General features: G+C 44.4%; 1 protein-coding gene across 9 annotated transcripts in view; it reads left to right on the forward strand.

Moving 5' to 3' along the window:
* The window catches only part of tacc2 (transforming, acidic coiled-coil containing protein 2), a 62,834-nt gene that overhangs the window by 21,893 nt on the left and 23,102 nt on the right, over positions 1-17,839 (forward strand). For 5 of the 9 annotated variants that reach the window (XM_034185332.1, XM_034185328.1, XM_034185327.1 and 2 more), the window contains 7 exons: positions 634-691; positions 788-992; positions 1,279-1,328; positions 2,838-2,947; positions 9,339-9,492; positions 9,811-9,945; positions 16,239-16,298. In XM_034185332.1, coding sequence (XP_034041223.1) covers positions 634-691; positions 788-992; positions 1,279-1,328; positions 2,838-2,947; positions 9,339-9,492; positions 9,811-9,945; positions 16,239-16,298 — 772 coding nt within the window. The remainder of the gene's footprint in view (positions 1-633; positions 692-787; positions 993-1,278; positions 1,329-2,837; positions 2,948-9,338; positions 9,493-9,810; positions 9,946-16,238; positions 16,299-17,839) is intronic. The other 4 variants (XM_034185331.1, XM_034185330.1, XM_034185334.1 and 1 more) reach the window with 2 other exon arrangements.

Here is a 17,839-nt window from a genome sequence, read left to right on the forward strand (position 1 = left end):
TGTGGCATGTTTCATTAGGCACACTGTAGAATAACTTTACAATAATTCTACAGAGTGGCAGTATGAAGGGGGCAGCTCTCGCTGCTAGTACTTTAGTGTAAATTAAGAGACTTTTTTTACAGTGCACATTAGGTGGCACCAAATGGGTTAAAATTGGCTGCAGGTTCATGGCCTGAGGTAACAAAAGTAAAATACTCAAGCAGACAGTGCTAGATTTTGATACATTCATCAATGTCCATTTAAGTTACTACATGTACATTAACAAAGACATTCTTGTTGAGGATCTGATTTTTTTGAAGATTTATGAGAAAAGCTCTGTTCCTGACATGAATTTTTTATTTAGAGCACATTTTGACCACACAGTAACTAAGCTGATTTATTCATCTTGACAACAGTTTCACTATATACTGTTACACAAATGGTTGTGCTGTAGCTTCATGCAAATAATGTCCTCATTTTATGCAAAAATATTGATGCTGCTTATTAATGGATCCATCGTGTTCCACCTTTTAGCATTTGTAACAATCCATAATTCTATTTGAGATATGTCGCTGAAATTCAGTTGGACAGATCTGGTGAAAGTGTTGACAGGGACTGAGTGGTTCTGGATCTTGATGATTGTCTTTTTCTCAGTAACACTTTCAGAGTGAAGAGGTCACCAAGGAAGTCTGCAATGTCTGACCCATCTCAAGTGAGTGTTTATTCTCTACATCTGCCCTTGTCTTTGTATTTCTGTCTTTGTCTTCTTCCAGTAATCTCTTTCACTGCCTCCTCTTCTGGTTTGCAGGACTCACCTGTAGATGAACCTTCCTCGGTCCACCCACAGGATGACCACGCTACAGACGAGGAGAAGCTGGCCTCCTCTACCGGTCACAAGTGGGCAGCTCTGCATGACATGGATGCAGATTTGACTTCTGACTCACAAGACGTCCCTCAGCCGTCTGACCTCACAACCTTCGTAAATGAGAACAGTCTCGGACGTCAGCCTTCAGGTGAGTCTGACCTCCGTGATCCTACAGCCTCCTGTGTTTGAACAAATGTGAACAGAGATGAAAGCACACAACAGAAGAGCAGCCCTCAAAGAAAATTCAAAGCTCATGTTTGGATAGACTATTGTGTGACACATATAAGCCCATTATCCCAGTTCTTTACCACCTTCTGACCCAGTGAGGAGCCACCTTGTTCTCAGCAGCTCAGTCAAGCGGACCTCCCCTGACATCAATCTGGCGCTAAACGTCAGCCTCTGCAAATAATACGGTATGTGTTTTTCTGTCTCAGGGTCAGACTATGAAATTGAGTACATGGAGAAGATTGGCTCTTCTTCGCCTGTGAGTATGACATTCTTAGTCATGTTCATAGTGTACTATTTGAACTTTATACATCTATGTATTTATATTGTTTACAACAAATTCTCGCTGTACTGTCTGAAAGTCACAAATGTCACAAATCAGACCATATTAGAAAAAAAAAAACCTGTGATATTCTCTGGCTCCGGGTGAGATCTGGTCAAAATTTTTCTAAAAGTAAGTGTACACTGAAACATTAAGGTAAAGTTGTGTGCCAGATATCAAGGAGATACTTCAAACATGAGAGACATAACATTCCAGAAACCTCAGTATTACAGACACACACAGACATTATTCGGTACAATTATATAATTTTATATCACATCAAAATGAGAGAGAAAAAACCCAGATTAATTTGTATTGTCCAAAATCAGCTGGATGTAGAAGGGATGATTTTATATTAAACTAGAAGCACTCAGAGAGTGCAAACCTCCGCCAAAGCCATAGGGTCACTGACCCTAAAGAGATTCCCTCCTTGGCACAGTGATCTATTCAACAATTCAGTGTTACAACCAAAACTATGATACATACACTTTTCTTTCCTGTATATTTGACATCCTTGACCATGAAAACATACCAGTAGAACTTGTCTTTATTAGTTGAAAAGTTATTGTATAAAAACGATTTTTTTGGTAATGGCGGTTTTCTTCTGGATCTAGCTCCATAACATTTGAAGCTCCATCAAATCTGATGACACCTTACTGAATCAGTACAGATTCAGCTACAATTTGGTGTTAGTTGTGCATCTCTAGCTTCATTTGTCACCTCACACTGACACATTTTCTATTTTCCCTATATTTTTGCATATTCTGGATCACCAGATCCGGAATCCGGATCCGATCATCACCAAACTTTGTTGTTTGATAGAACATTTGACTATGTTACACCTTAATTTTTTTCAAGCCTTTCTGCCTTGTTTTTGTGGAGTTAGAAACTAGAATGTCAAAATTCCCCCTATCCTGCAATGGTGAAGAATCCTTTAAAAAATTCCTGGATCCGGATCATGATCCGGATCACCACTAAAATTTAATCACTTGTTCCTCTTGTAATTTCCAACCACTCCACAAAATCTCATCAAAATCCGTTCAAAACGTTTTGAGTTATCCTGCTGACAGACAGACAAAGAAACAAAGGCAACCGAAAACATAACGTAATGAATGATTTCAATTCATTGTTTAGTGTTTTATGCATTTTTATTTGATTTAGTTCATGTACGTAGTTTAACATATATGTGCCATCTTGAGACCCAGCAATGCATTTTTGTCAAAGGGACAAACATTCCACAGCTTTAGCTCAAAAGAATTATCCAGTTAGTGCTAGATCCTGTTGGTTACTGCAAAGGACAATTCATAAATAAATAAATAAAAACCACAACAATGTGCCTTGTTATTTTCACCGATGACAATTATTTAAAGGGAAAAAAAATAAAAAAAGAAAAGATTGCAACACTTTTATTTTTCTGTCTCTCACTTGCTCTCCTGGATTCTGCAGCCACTGTCTGTGAAGAAACCATCTTTGTATCTTAAGTTGGACTCGGTATCTGACAACGTGATGAAGAATGCATGCACCCATGGATCTGGTCCCAGTTCTCCCTGCACAGGGTATGACACAGACTCCATTGCACTGTTTTTATACAACCCCTGGCAATAATTATGGAATCACCGGCCTCGGAGGATGTTCATTCAGTTGTTTAATTTTGTAGAAAAAAGCAGATCACAGACATGACACAAAACTAAAGTAATTTCAAATGGCAACTTTCTGGCTTTAAGAAACACTATAAGAAATCAGGAAAAATAACTGTGGCAGTCAGTAACAGTTACTTTTTTAGACCAAGCAGAGGGAAAAAAATATGGACTCACTCAATTCTGAGGAATAAATTATGGAATCACCCTGTAAATTTTCATCCCCCAAACTAACACCTGCATCAAATCAGATCTGCTCGTTAGTCTGCATCTAAAAAGGAGTGATCACACCTTGGAGAGCTGTTGCAACAAGTGGACTGACATGAATCATGGCTCCAACACGAGAGATGTCAAATGAAACAAAGGAGAGGATTATCAAACTCTTAAAAGAGGGTAAATCATCACGCAATGTTGCAAAAGGTGTTGGTTGTTCACAGTCAGCTGTGTCTAAACTCTGGACCAAATACAAACAACATGGGAAGGTTGTTAAAGGCAAACATACTGGTAGACCAAGGAAGACATCAAAGCGTCAAGAGAGAAAACTTAAAGCAATATGTCTCAAAAATCGAAAATGCACAACAAAACAAATGAGGAACGAATGGGAGGAAACTGGAATCAACGTCTGTAACCGAACTGTAAGAAACCGCCTAAAGGAAATGGGACATACACAAAAGCTAAACGAAAGCCATCATTAACACCTAAACAGAAAAAAACAAGGTTACAATGGGCTAAGGAAAAGCAATCGTGGACTGTGGATGACTGGATGAACGTCATATTCAGTGATGAATCTCAAATCTGCATTGGGCAAGATGATGATGCTGGAACTTTTGTTTGGTGCTGTTCCAATGAGATTTATAAAGATGACTGCCTGAAGAGAACATGTACATTTCCACAGTCATTGATGATATGGGGCTGCATGTCAGGTAAAGGCACTGGGGAGATGGCTGTCATTACATCATCAATAAATGCACAAGTTTACGTTGATATTTTGGACACTTTTCTTATCCCATCAATTGAAAGGATGTTTGGGGATGATGAAATCATTTTTCAAGATGATAATGCATCTTGCCATAGAGCAAAAACTGTGAAAACATTCCTTGCAAAAAGACACATAGGGTCAATGTCATGGCCTGCAAATAGTCCGGATCTTAATCCAATTGAAAATCTTTGTTGGAAGTTGAAGAAAATGGTCCATGACAAGGCTCCAACCTGCAAAGCTGATCTGGCAACAGCAATCAGAGAAAGTTGGAGCCAGATTGATGAAGAGTTCTGTTTGTCACTCATTAAGTCCATGCCTCAGAGACTGCAAGCTGTTATAAAAGCCAGAGGTGCAACAAAATACTAGTGATGTGTTGGAGCGTTCTTTTGTTTTTCATGATTCCATAATTTTTTCCTCAGAATTGAGTGATACCTTTTTTTTGTTCCTCTGCTTGGTCTAAAAAAGTAACCGTTACTGACTGCCACAATTTTTTTTCCTGATTTCTTATAGTGTTTCTTAAAGCCAGAAAGTTGGCATTTGAAATGACTTTAGTTTTGTGTCATGTCTGTGATCTGCTTTTTTTCTACAAAATTAAACAACTTGTTGTGAAAGTGTAGTGACACGGACCCACAACAGGGGGCGCAAATGAACGGTCAATAGATGAGCCAAAAAGGAACAATTTAATGTTGTGAAATGTGCACAACGAATATACAGACAATCTCAGAATATGATTACAGTCAAATTACAAAGGTGACGTGTGGGCAGGCTCGAGGATACAAGACGTCTGTCCTGAGAAGGGCCGGAACCACACGATTTCCGCCACCACTGAACCTGGTGAATACTGGAGCCGCCAAGTCCCGAATTCCCAGGTGATCACCGTCTCCGACTGTTGGATCTGGTACTGCTGGCGAGAACAAAGACAGTCAAGTGTGGGTGTGTGTACACCCAGCAACAACAACGGTGGGAATGCCACCTCCACCTCTCACTCAATATGTGATGAGTACCGCAGTGATTCCTCAGGGAAAAAGAGTGCCGTCCTGCACTCACTCAGCTTCCACAGAAAGAGGAACCAGTACTCCTGCAAACACTCACAATATACAGATATATTGTAACACAAAACGGCTGAGGATATTACCTTCAATGAAGTACGATATCTCGGCGATGAGGTGGAGATGACGTCTGGGTTTTATGGAGTGAGGTGATGAAGAATGAGTGACAGCTGTCAGGAAGTAATGAGTAACAGCTGTCACTCCCGGCTGTGTCCGTGGTGGCAGCGCCCTCTCGTACCTGAAGCCCGCACTTCAGGCAGGGCGCCCTCTGGTGGTGGGCCAGCAGTACCTCCTCTTCTGGCGGCCCACACAACAGGACCCCCCCCCCTCAACGGGCGCCTCCTGGCGCCCGACCAGGTTTGTCAGGGTGTCGGCGGTAGAAGTCGGCCAGGAGGGCCGGATCCAGGATGAAGCTCCTCTTCACCCAGGAGCGTTCTTCGGGTCCATACCCTTCCCAGTCCACCAGATATTGGAACCCCCGGCCCATTCGACGGACGTCCAGGAGCCGGCGCACTGTCCAAGTTGGCTCCCCGTCAATGATCCGGGCAGGAGGCGGCGCCGGACCGGGAGCACAGAGGGGTGAGGTGTGGTGAGGTTTGATCCTGGAAACATGGAAGACCGGGTGGATCCGCAGTGAAGCTGGGAGCTGGAGCTTCACCGCGGCAGGGCTGAGGACTTTGAGGATACGGAAGGGGCCGATGAACCTGTCCATCAATTTTGGAGACTGTACTTGCAGGGGGATGTCCTTCGTTGACAACCACACCTCCTGCCCGGGCTGGTATGCAGGGGCCGGGGACCGCTGGCAGTCTGCATGGGTCTTGGCCCTCGTCCGGGCTTTCAACAAGGCAGAACGGGCGGTGCGCCACACCCGACGGCACCTCCGAAGATGGGCCCGGACCGAGGGCACACCGACCTCTCCCTCCACCACGGGAAATAATGGGGGCTGGTACCCCAAACACACCTCAAATGGGGAGAGGCCAGTGGCAGAAGACACCTGGCTGTTATGCGCATACTCGATCCAGGCCAGATGGTTACTCCAGGCCGTCGGGTGCGCGGATGTTACGCAGCGGAGGGTCTGTTCCAGTTCCTGGTTGGCCCGCTCTGCCTGTCCGTTCGTCTGTGGATGGTACCCGGACGAGAGACTCACGGTGGCCCCCAGTTCCCTGCAGAAGCTCCTCCAGACGTGTGAGGAGAACTGGGGACCACGGTCAGAGACGATGCCGGTGGGTATCCCATGCAGACGGACGACGTGGTGGACCAGGAGGTCTGCTGTCTCCTGGGCTGTTGGGAGCTTCGGGAGGGCCACGAAGTGGGCCGCCTTGGAGAATCGGTCCACTATCGTGAAGATGGTGGTGTTGCCCTGGGACGGCGGGAGGCCCGTGACGAAATCCAGGCCGATGTGGGACCAGGGGCGATGAGGCACCGGTAATGGCTGGAGAAGTCCTTGGGACCTTTTATGGTCTGCCTTGCCCCTGGCACAGGTGGTGCAGGCCTGGATATACTCCCGGACGTTGGCCTCCATAGACGCCCACCAGAAGCGCTGCCTGACAACTGCCACGCTCCTTCGCACCCCTGGATGACAGGAGAGCTTGGAACCATGACAGAAGTCCAAGACTGCAGCTCTGGCCTCTGGTGGGACATATAAACGGTTCTTCGGACCTGTTCCTGGGTCCGGGCTCCGTGCCAGGGCCTCCCGGACGGTCTTCTCCACGTCCCAGGTGAGGGTGGCCACGATAGTGGACTCCGGCAGGATGGGCTCCGGTGGATCCGACAGTGCAGTTTTGACCTCCTCTTCGTGTACCCGGGACAAGGCATCCGACCTGTGGTTCTTGGTCCCGGGGTGATAGGTGATCCGGAAGTCAAAACGCCCGAAGAACAGGGACCAGCGAGCTTGCCTGGGGTTCAGCCGCTTGGCGGTCCTGATATACTCCAGGTTCCGATGGTCAGTGAAAACCGTGAACGGCACAGACGCTCCCTCCAACAGGTGTCTCCACTCCTCAAGAGCCTCCTTCACCGCAAGGAGTTCTCGATTGTCAACGTCATAGTTCCGTTCAACCGGGGTCAACCTGCGAGAAAAGTAGGCACACGGGTGAAGAACCTTATCGGTCTCTCCGCTCTGGGACAGCACGGCTCCTATCCCTGAGTCAGAGGTGTCCACTTCAACCATGAACTGGCGGCTAGGGTCGGGCTGCACCAAAACTGGCGCATTAGAGAACCGTCGTTTCAACTCCTTGAACGCGGCTTCGCACCGATCCGACCAGGTGAAGGGGACTTTTGGAGAGGTCAGGGCTGTCAGGGGGCTAACTACCTGACTGTAGCCCTTAATGAACCTCCTATAGAAATTAGCGAAGCCGAGGAACTGTTGCAGCTTCCTACGGCTTGTTGGTTGGGGCCAATCTCTCACCGCTGCAACCTTGGCCGGATCAGGGGCGATGGAGTTAGAGGAGATGATAAACCCCAGGAAGGACAAAGACGTGCGGTGAAACTCGCACTTCTCGCCCTTCACAAACAGTCGGTTCTCTAACAACCGCTGCAGGACCTGACGTACATGCTGGACATGGGTCTCAGGATCCGGAGAAAAGATGAGAATATCGTCCAGATATACAAAGACGAATCGGTGCAGGAAGTCCCGCAAGACGTCGTTAACCAAGGCTTGGAACGTCGCGGGGGCGTTGGTGAGGCCGAACGGCATGACCAGGTACTCAAAGTGACCTAACGGGGTGTTAAATGCCATCTTCCATTCGTCTCCCTTCCGGATCCGAACCAGGTGATACGCATTTCTAAGATCCAGCTTAGTAAAGATTTTGGCTCCATGCAGGGGGGTGAACACGGAATCCAACAATGGCAACGGGTATCGATTGCGAACCGTAATCTCATTCAGCCCCCTGTAATCAATGCATGGACGGAGTCCGCCATCTTTCTTGCCCACAAGGCTCGAGGATAGAAGACGTCTGTCCTGAGAAGGGCCGGAACCACACGATTTCCGCCACCACCGAACCTGGTGAATACTGGAGCCGCCAAGTCCCGAATTCCCAGGTGATCACCGTCTCCGACTGTCGGATCTGGTACTGCTGGCGAGAACAAAGACAGTCAAGTGTGGGTGTGTGTACACCCAGCAACAACAACGGTGGGAATGCCACCTCCACCTCTCACTCAATATGTGATGAGTACCGCAGTGATTCCTCAGGGAAAAAGAGTGCCGTCCTGCACGCACTCAGCTTCCACAGAAAGAGGAACCGGTACTCCTGCAAACACTCACAATATACAGATATATTGTAACACAAAACGGCTGAGGATATTACCTTCAATGAAGTACGAAATCTCGGCGATGAGGTGGAGATGACGTCTGGGTTTTATGGAGTGAGGTGATGAAGAATGAGTGACAGCTGTCAGGAAGTAATGAGTAACAGCTGTCACTCCCGGCTGTGTCCGTGGCGGCAGCGCCCTCTCGTACCTGAAGCCCGCACTTCAGGCAGGGCGCCCTCTGGTGGTGGGCCAGCAGTACCTCCTCTTCTGGCGGCCCACACAACACAACTGAATGAACATCCTCCAAGGCCGGTGATTCCATAATTTTTGCCAGGGGTTGTACTATGATTATTTACTTTATTGCATTACACCGTGTAGACTGCTCAGCCATAACAGTGTGACCATCTTCCTAATATTGCATAGACTCCCCTTTTGCCACCAAAAACAGCCCTGGCCAGTGAAGAGACCGTGTGTTCTGACATCCTTCTTCAGAGTCAATATTAACATTTTCAGCAATTTCAGCTACAGTAGCTCTTCTGTTGTATTGGACCACTGTTGTATGGCTGCCCATGACCCTGTTGCCAGTTCACCGGTTTTCCTTTCTTGGACCACTTGTACATATTGACCATTCCAAACAAGGATCATCCATAAAGACCTCCAGTTTTGGAGACATCTGCCCAATCTTCTAGCCTCACAATTTGGTCCTTGTCAAAGTTGCTCAAATCTTTATGCTTCTCCATTTCTCCTTCCAACACATCAACTTCGAGGACACAATATTAACATGCTGCCTAATATATCCAACCCACTGATGGGTATCATTATAACGAGCTAATTACTGTTCTTTATGTCACCTCTTCGTGGTCACATGGCTGATCGGTGTATATTTACTGTAGGACTCAGATTTACATTGAAATTGTGTGCGTAATTCAGTTTGATTTGGATTACGCGATGCATATAACTGCACTTCACCGTCTAAAGACTATGCATCATGTTCAGTTATGTCTGCCCTTCCATCTAACATTCTCTTTCTCTACAGGAGCTTTGAGGAGATGGAGGCTCAGATAACAGCAGGTATGCAGACACCTGTGCTGAGCTGCAGACCTGGTCCTAAAGGCTCTGCTGGGGATAAGGGCAGGAAGAGAGAAAGCGAGGCACTCAGCCGGACACAGAGCGCAGAGAGGGACGAGCAGGTGAGCCATAACCCTCATCTGTTCAGACTCAGTGAGAAGTTATGCCATTATCACACACTGCCAAACATCCGCTCTCATTTTGTGTGTCTTTATGTTCACTGCCATTTCTAAGAGAATATGATTTTCTCACATAATTTAGTGTGATTCAGCTTCCATTAATCTTAGTGTAACTGTAACAGCCAGCTGGTCTCTGTAAGTTCCCGGTTACAGCTGAGTGAGTCAGTCGATAAAAGCTGCTGAAACGCTCAGTGCTTGCTTTGCCATGCTGACCCCTCCCCTCCCCTCACCCCCCTCCTCCTGGTGCTCCCCCCCTTATAGCCCCCTGTCCAGCGCCCTGTGGAGGCCCCGCCTATGCCTCTGTTAGACAGACTGTCAGAGTGTGCTGATCCCCTACAGTACCTGGAGTCTGACCTGGCTGAGACCAACCCCACTGCATTCGCCCAAAAACTACAGGTTTGTTAACAGATCACACATGACCCCTCTTGGTAAATCTCACAGGTATCGTCTCTGCTGCCATATCTTTGTCCCTGATGTGTGATTATGTGTGTTATTGTTGTGTCAGTCCATTGTGTCACCTCCTGCTGTAATTCATCCTGCCTTTTTTTTCCCCCCACACTACATCATCCTACTTTCTCCAGGATATTTTAAATCACTGTGTGGAACAGATTGATGGAGTGTGCAATGTGGAGAGAATAGTAAGGGCACTTTCACACCTACCCTGTTGAGTGATATTAGAGTTTATTTGGGGAGGTGTGTACACTCATTTGAACTCTGATGTGGACCAAACAAATGGACCAAGATCTTGGTTGGGTTCCAAGTGGACCACAGCATTGCAAATTTTTGGTGAGAATGCAATCTGAACCACGGTATCAATCATCAAACTCATATGTGAATCCCACACATTGTGTACTTTGTTTTGCATTGCAAAGATGCTGCAGAATGAGTCAGCTGATGTTGCATACAGAGGGCCTCATACAAATTTGGTCTGACAATTTGAGCTCTGCACAGTGTGTGAAAACCCACATAACTATGAAGAAGTGGATGAAATGTTCAGAGAACTACAATCCCAAATCAGAAAAAGTTGGGACATTATGGAAAATGCATATGAAACAAAATGCTGCAGTGATTATTGACTTTTATTTCAATTTAAACAGTGTTAACCCAAGATATTTTGTGAGGTCAACTTCATTTAATTTGTTAATATACACTCAACAAAAATATAAACGCAACACTTTTGGTTTTGCTCCCATTTTGTATGAGATGAACTCAAAGATCTAAAACTTTTTCCACATACACAATATCACCATTTCCCTCAAATATTGTTCACAAACCAGTCTAAATCTGTGATAGTGAGCACTTCTCCTTTGCTGAGATAATCCATCCCACCTCACAGGTGTGCCATATCAAGATGCTGATTAGACACCATGATTAGTGCACAGGTGTGCCTTAGACTGCCCACAATAAAAGGCCACTCTGAAAGGTGCAGTTTTGTTTTATTGGGGGGGGATACCAGTCAGTATCTGGTGTGACCACCATTTGCCTCATGCAGTGCAACACATCTCCTTCGCATCATCCGTGAAGAGAACACCTCTCCAACGTGCCAAACACCAGCGAATGTGAGCATTTGCCCACTCAAGTCGGTTACGACGACGAACTGGAGTCAGGTCGGGACCCCGATGAGGACGACGAGCATGCAGATGAGCTTCCCTGAGACGGTTTCTGACAGTTTGTGCAGAAATTCTTTGGTTATGCAAACCGATTGTTTCAGCAGCTGTCCGAGTGGCTGGTCTCAGACGATCTTGGAGGTGAACATGCTGGATGTGGAGGTCCTGGGCTGGTGTGGTTACACGTGGTCTGCGGTTGTGAGGCTGGTTGGATGTACTGCCAAATTCTCTGAAACGCCTTTGGAGACGGCTTATGGTAGAGACATGAACATTCAATACACGAGCAACACCTCTGGTTGACATTCCTGCTGTCAGCATCCCAATTGCACGCTCCCTCAAATCTTGCGACATCTGTGGCATTGTGCTGTGTGATAAAACTGCACCTTTCAGAGTGGCCTTTTATTGTGGGCAGTCTAAGGCACACCTGTGCACTAATCATGGTGTCTAATCAGCATCTTGGTATGGCACACCTGTGAGGTGGGATGGATTATCTCAGCAAAGGAGAAGTGCTCACTATCACAGATTTAGACTGGTTTGTGAACAATATTTGAGAGAAATGGTGATATTGTGTATGTGGAAAAAGTTTTAGATCTTTGAGTTCATCTCATACAAAATGGGACCAAAACCAAAAGTGTTGCGTTTATATTTTTGTTGAGTATATATATCTCCATTCCTTCATTTCAGGCCTGCAACAAATAAAAAGAAAAAAAAATGGAACCGGGGCAATTTGGGGCTAGTAATGAGGTAAATAGGTAAAACAATGTTATGATAAAAAAGGTGATTGTAATCATGATTTGGTACAAAAGCAGTATCCACAAAAGGCTGAGTCTTTAAGAAGAAAAGACAGGCAGAGAATCTTTAGCTTTTATGAGAAAATGAAGTGAATTCATGAGAATTCATGAGAAAATGAAGTGAAATGTGTAAAACCAATGTTCGACAAAGAACATTGGTTGACCCATGAAGAAACTGAGTAAGTTGTGAGAAGGAATGACAACATTACAATGTGGTAAATGCTTTACAGTTCCAACTTTGTTTTTGGAATATGTTGTGTTATTAAATGGAAGACTGGATGGCTGTTCACATGTTAAATTGAAGTTGACCACACAAAACATCTTAGGCTGAGACTGCCTGCAATTAAACTAAAGACAAACTAAATGTAAGAATCACTGCATTTTTTTTAAATCTGCATTTTCCATCATTCCAACTTTTTCTGATTTGGGTTTGTACTTATAAAACTGTCATATTTATTCCAGTGTTGCGCAAACTCCTGAATACGCTGCTTTGATGTATATCCTGAATTGAAAACACAACATTTTTGACCAATGAGGGGACAGACCATTATTTTTTTAAGCGTATTTTGGTATGCTATGAAGCCAATGACAAAGTGCAACATTAGAACATTTTGTTCCCTGGTTCAGTACTAAACCAGCAAAAAACAAGCAAAAATAATAAAATCAAAATGGAAACAATACTTACAGTTGTATGTTAAAGTTTGGGCACCCCTGATGATTTCCATGATTTTCCTTTATAAATCATTGGTTGTTTGGATCAGCAATTTAAGATAAATATGTATATCATATGAATATGATACATGTATATCAGCTGAAATCTCTGAGACAGCTTTTTGTATCCTTCCCCTAAACCATGATGCTGAACAATCTTTGTTTTCAGGTCATTTGAGAGTTGTTTTGAGGCTCCCATGTTGCCACTCATTAGAAGAGATGCAAAGAGGGGAAGCATTTGCAAATGGCCACCTTAAATACCCTTTCTCGTGATTGGATTCACCTGTGTAAGGAGGTCAAGGGTCAATGAGCTTACCAAACCAATTTTGTTTTCCAATAATTAGTGCTAAATGTATTTAAATCAATAAAAGGGTGCCCAAATTTATGCACCTGCCTAATTTTGTTTAAATAATTATTGCACACTTTCTGTAAATACTAGAAACTTCATTTCACTTCTCAGATATCAGCGTGTTCATCTGCTATATGATATATTTCACTGAAATTTCTGATCCAGACAACCAATGATTTAGAAAGGAAAATCATAAAAATTATCAGGGGTGACCAAACTTTTGCATACAATTGTACTATACAAGGGCCAGCTAAAAAGTTCTGCCTCCATTGTGATTATTTCAATAACAAGCAAGATATCGAAGTGAAACTGGTACGAGAAAAATCCTTTACTTATTGACTATCGCTGCACTACAAGGTTTTCACCTGCAACATGAGGCACGCACAGAATCACCTCTGACGTAACAAATGTACACAGTAGGTGGTAAAAAATGGCAACATACACAGACGTGCATTTGAAACAACGTGTCATTGAATTCCTCACAGTGGACAGTTGTGGACCCATAGCCATTCATTGTGGAATGAAGGCTTTAGATGGTGATGTCTGTGTGGCTGCCAGTACAAACAGGAGGTGGGCAAGACGTTTTGAAGGGTGAAAGTCCAACCACAAGTCTGCATGATCAGGCTCATAGCAGGCACAACATAACAGCCACATGTACACAGCATCAAGTGCAAGTACAGTGGCATAGTCTTCACAGAATTTATGGAACATGGTAATGCTGTCAACTCTGATCAGTAGGTGTACATTTTGCAAAAGCCACACACACACACACACACACACACACACACACACACACACACACACACACACACACACACACACACACACACACACACACACACACACACACACACACACGCTTGAAGCTGGTTTATACTGGAAAAGATGCAATTCTTCAGCATGACACTGCTCGTCCACACAAGAGTCGGCAAACACAGGATGCATTGCAGAGGCTCAAATCTTACCACACCTACAGTACAGTCTGGATCTGGCACCCTTCAACCTTTTCCTTTTTCCCCAAACCTGAAAGAACACCTGAAGTGAATGAAGCAGGGGTGCATTCCTGGTAATGAGAGAAGACACCCAATTTCTTTACAGGGGGGACGTAAAACCTTATCTGGTGTTGGCATAAGTGTGTCGATACGAAAGATTATGTGGAAAAGTAATGACACTGATGAAAGACAACATTCTAAGCTTTAAGCAGATATTCATTAGTATCTTGCTTGTTATTGAAATGAACTGCCTTAATTCTTTGTGGAATTGTAGATTCAGCAAGATGCAGAAAACATTTCTCAGAGGTTTGGTCCATATTCACATGATAGCGTCACACAGGTTCAACATCAAATATACCACCATGTTTGACACAGAGTCATGCAAATCAGTTCATACTAACACCTATGTGTGTCCATGGCCTTGAAATGTTGGACAGTTCTGTCCAAAATTGAACTACTTTATCCATGTCTGACACACAACATCTATAATAGCTCCAAACTATTCAAGGTCAAACAAGGTTAAAGGCCAAGTACCCAAAAGAAAGATGGCATATGATTTTATATTAGTGTTTACTCGTAACCATATTATTAACTAACTCCTTGACATAGCTAATAAGTAATATGTATATATTTCTATCCCCTGTATCATATACGTAAAGAAGTAAATGTCCCCTGTATATAAGATGGTCCAAATTTTGACACTGGCCTATGACAGTGGTTCTCAAACCGGTCACCAAGTACCATCTAACCAACACATTTTCCATCTCTCCCTGCTGATTAGCTCATTCAGGTGTGCTTAACCAGTCAAGTAGTAACAGACACACAAATAAGCTAATCAGCAGGGAGAGATGGAAAATGTGGTGGTTAGGTGGTACTTGGTGACCGGTTTGAGAACCATTGGCCTAAGACTTTTAATGAGTCCCATCTCACCCCTTCCCCCTTCCCCCAAATAATAATAATAATAAAAAAATCACATATCGAGGTATTGTAATCAAAGATGGACTCACTGGGCCGAACCCCCACTCACCCATGTGCTACCACTGCACAAGGGTGTTATGAGGGTTCCACTGCAAATTCAGCCCACATTACCCAGTTGAGAGTCCAAAGCCCTTGGATGGAGAAGATGGTTATAACTTAATAATGAAATGTGGGTTTTATATACTGTATATATATAGCTAGGTTCCTTTAAACAGGCGGTTAGTCACAGCAATAATAATAATCATAATAGTGTAAGTGTGTACGCTCATGTCAAGTTTCTGTTGTCCCTTTGCTGTCTCATCCTCGGGCCGCATTCGTATTCTGTTCCCCAACCCCCCCACTGCTCGCCCTGTGCGTGTGGCCCAGGAAGAGCTGGTGCTTGCAGCCCTGAGGATAGAGGCTCTCCAGGTAGCCACAAACATCTCCCAGTGCCCTTCCCTCTCCACTGTAGCCCCCCAGGTACAGAGCTGAGTCAGCCTCCACTTGTCTGCATGTGTGACTATGGCGTAAGCGGTTGTGCCTTGATGAAGCGTGTTTTTTTTTTTTTTGCGTGGTTGTAGTGCGCGTGCATGAGATTCTTCGCCTGCCTCTCCTTCCCCCGACATGCATATCCCGCGCGCGCGTGTGACTGTGAGTCCATGGCCTTTCGACATCGTGGTTGCACGGCAGCTTCCACAGTCCCAGCACCTCTTCAGTCCTGACAGGAAACCCCTAACACGGCTTAACACTGTCCGCCCTCCAAATGACTAAATGAGCTCTTCCAGGCCGGCTCTCTGCAGAACCCGTGGTGCTGTGCCCGTAGTTCCTCGCCTTTATTGTGCATGTTGGGCAACATGCATGTTGCCATGTTCATCAGAGGCTTCCATGAGCATGAATGTGACTGGGAATGTCTAACAGCAGACTTAATATAACAGCAACCATGAGAATATTAATGAAAATCTAATTCCAAGGCATTTAAGTTGATGCAGTGCCATCAGCCACCCAAAGTCCAGTCACATTCTTGTTCTATGAGTTGATCCTTTAACTAAGCTAACAGCACTAACCAACAGCTACATCAGCACAGGCAGGAACCAGGATTCACTTTGACAAGAGCTTCAGGTGTGAGTTAAAACAAGATGAAGCGAATGCTTTACTTCAGGATCGATGGACGATCAACGGTTTAATGCCAGTGGAAAAAGTCTCCTAGAAGCTAGAATGGCCCAGAAAGAGCCATGTTAACTCTCCTTCCATGTTTCATGCTGTTGTCTCGTGCACTTTGCAGTCTCGTCTGAAGAAATCCAGCACTCGACGTTGGAATATCAACGGTTCACCTTTAATTAAAGTAAGAGTAATATGATGCGTCGGTGTCCTGCCCTCATCCAGATCCAGCTACAGTTCTGCAAATATTTGAATAGTAAAACATTTTCACTGTTGTGCTACTGTACTCCAGCACATATTTTTTTGTCCACAACCTTGTGGGGTATAGTCAGTCCTGTTTTACACACAGCGCAAAGCAGCACACAGCACACAGCACAGTGAGAGTGTTCTTGCTAATTTCCAACTGACAGTGTTATTTTGGGTGAGGTGGTCTTAAAGTAAAACAATGGTCTGAAATATTGCTTAGCAGAAAGCCGTTATGCTGTAGACAACCATAAACCCAATCTGAAGTCAAGAGCAGACTCTTTCTGCTTTTTATACAGTGCAGTATTCAGATACACCAGTAGCTGCATGGTGCATGTATACTTGTAGTCTGCTTATACACACAGGGATGCACATTCACACATCAAACTACAATGAAATGGAATGGAAGGCATGAATGAAAAATGGCATGAAAGTAAATACTCTTGGAAAAATATAAAACTTCATTAAAAAAAAACTTCAACTTCTTTACTGCTTCACGTTAGGTAACTTTAGTAGCACACCCATGATTAATTAAGCGATTAAATACTACAAGCCCTTTGTGCCCTGCACTTTACTTTGCATTCAGATCACACATTGCGTCAGTAGTGAAGTGAAGTTGGACACATCCCAAATGCATTTGAGCTATACACTTTAGACTGCACTTTAGATCATCAAGATAAGGCCAGAAACCTCAGCAGAAGAATAGTTCTTCAACTTGGGTGAAATGGAAATGACAGGCAGCATGTTGACTTCACAGTCATTTCTTTGTTAGTTAAGAACACATGTGCCGGAGTACACAGTCAAAACAACAGAAAATGTGCCACTGTCTGAATACTTGCAGACAGCATTGTAGCTCCCATAAACCCTAGAAATGTAAGATCCACAAAGTGTGAGACTGCTTTTGTTTTCTCTTCTATCCTTCAGGAAACCCACTATTTCCAGTTGCCGCTCACACTACCATAGATTTCCTTTATCCCTGTAGCTGTAGCACCTGTGATCTCATTTAATCTAGGGTTTTTTTTTAATCTGTTGTATCTGTTGTCACATTGAGCAATTTTGCTTGAATCATGCACATCCTTCTGGAGAAATATTTGTCAGAGGGGTATTAGCATTTCTCTCAGCATTGCTCTGTTATGGTTAGATACCCAGATAGTCAAAGTGGAACCCCAAGATGCAGGCAGCAGGACACAGGGATTATGTACAAAAAAGGTGATTTATTTATACACACAGATTCCCAAGGTGACAAAATCCACACATTGAAAAAATACACGGGGTAGAGGGAACAGAGTCCAAAAACAGAAATAACCACTGATGGGAAAAACAAGGTAAGGGGGTGTTGGTCAATAATGAAATACTCACAAAGAGACACATGCTGGAGCCACAAGGATCAGTGAGATAGGGAGAATCAATCGGCAAACAAAAGCGGAAGAGAGAGGGTTTCAATACTGAGCGAACTAATGAGTGACAGGTGCGACCAGTAGA

This window comes from Thalassophryne amazonica, chromosome 13 (assembly GCF_902500255.1).
Source record: "Thalassophryne amazonica chromosome 13, fThaAma1.1, whole genome shotgun sequence".
Classification (NCBI taxonomy): Eukaryota; Metazoa; Chordata; class Actinopteri; order Batrachoidiformes; family Batrachoididae; genus Thalassophryne; species Thalassophryne amazonica.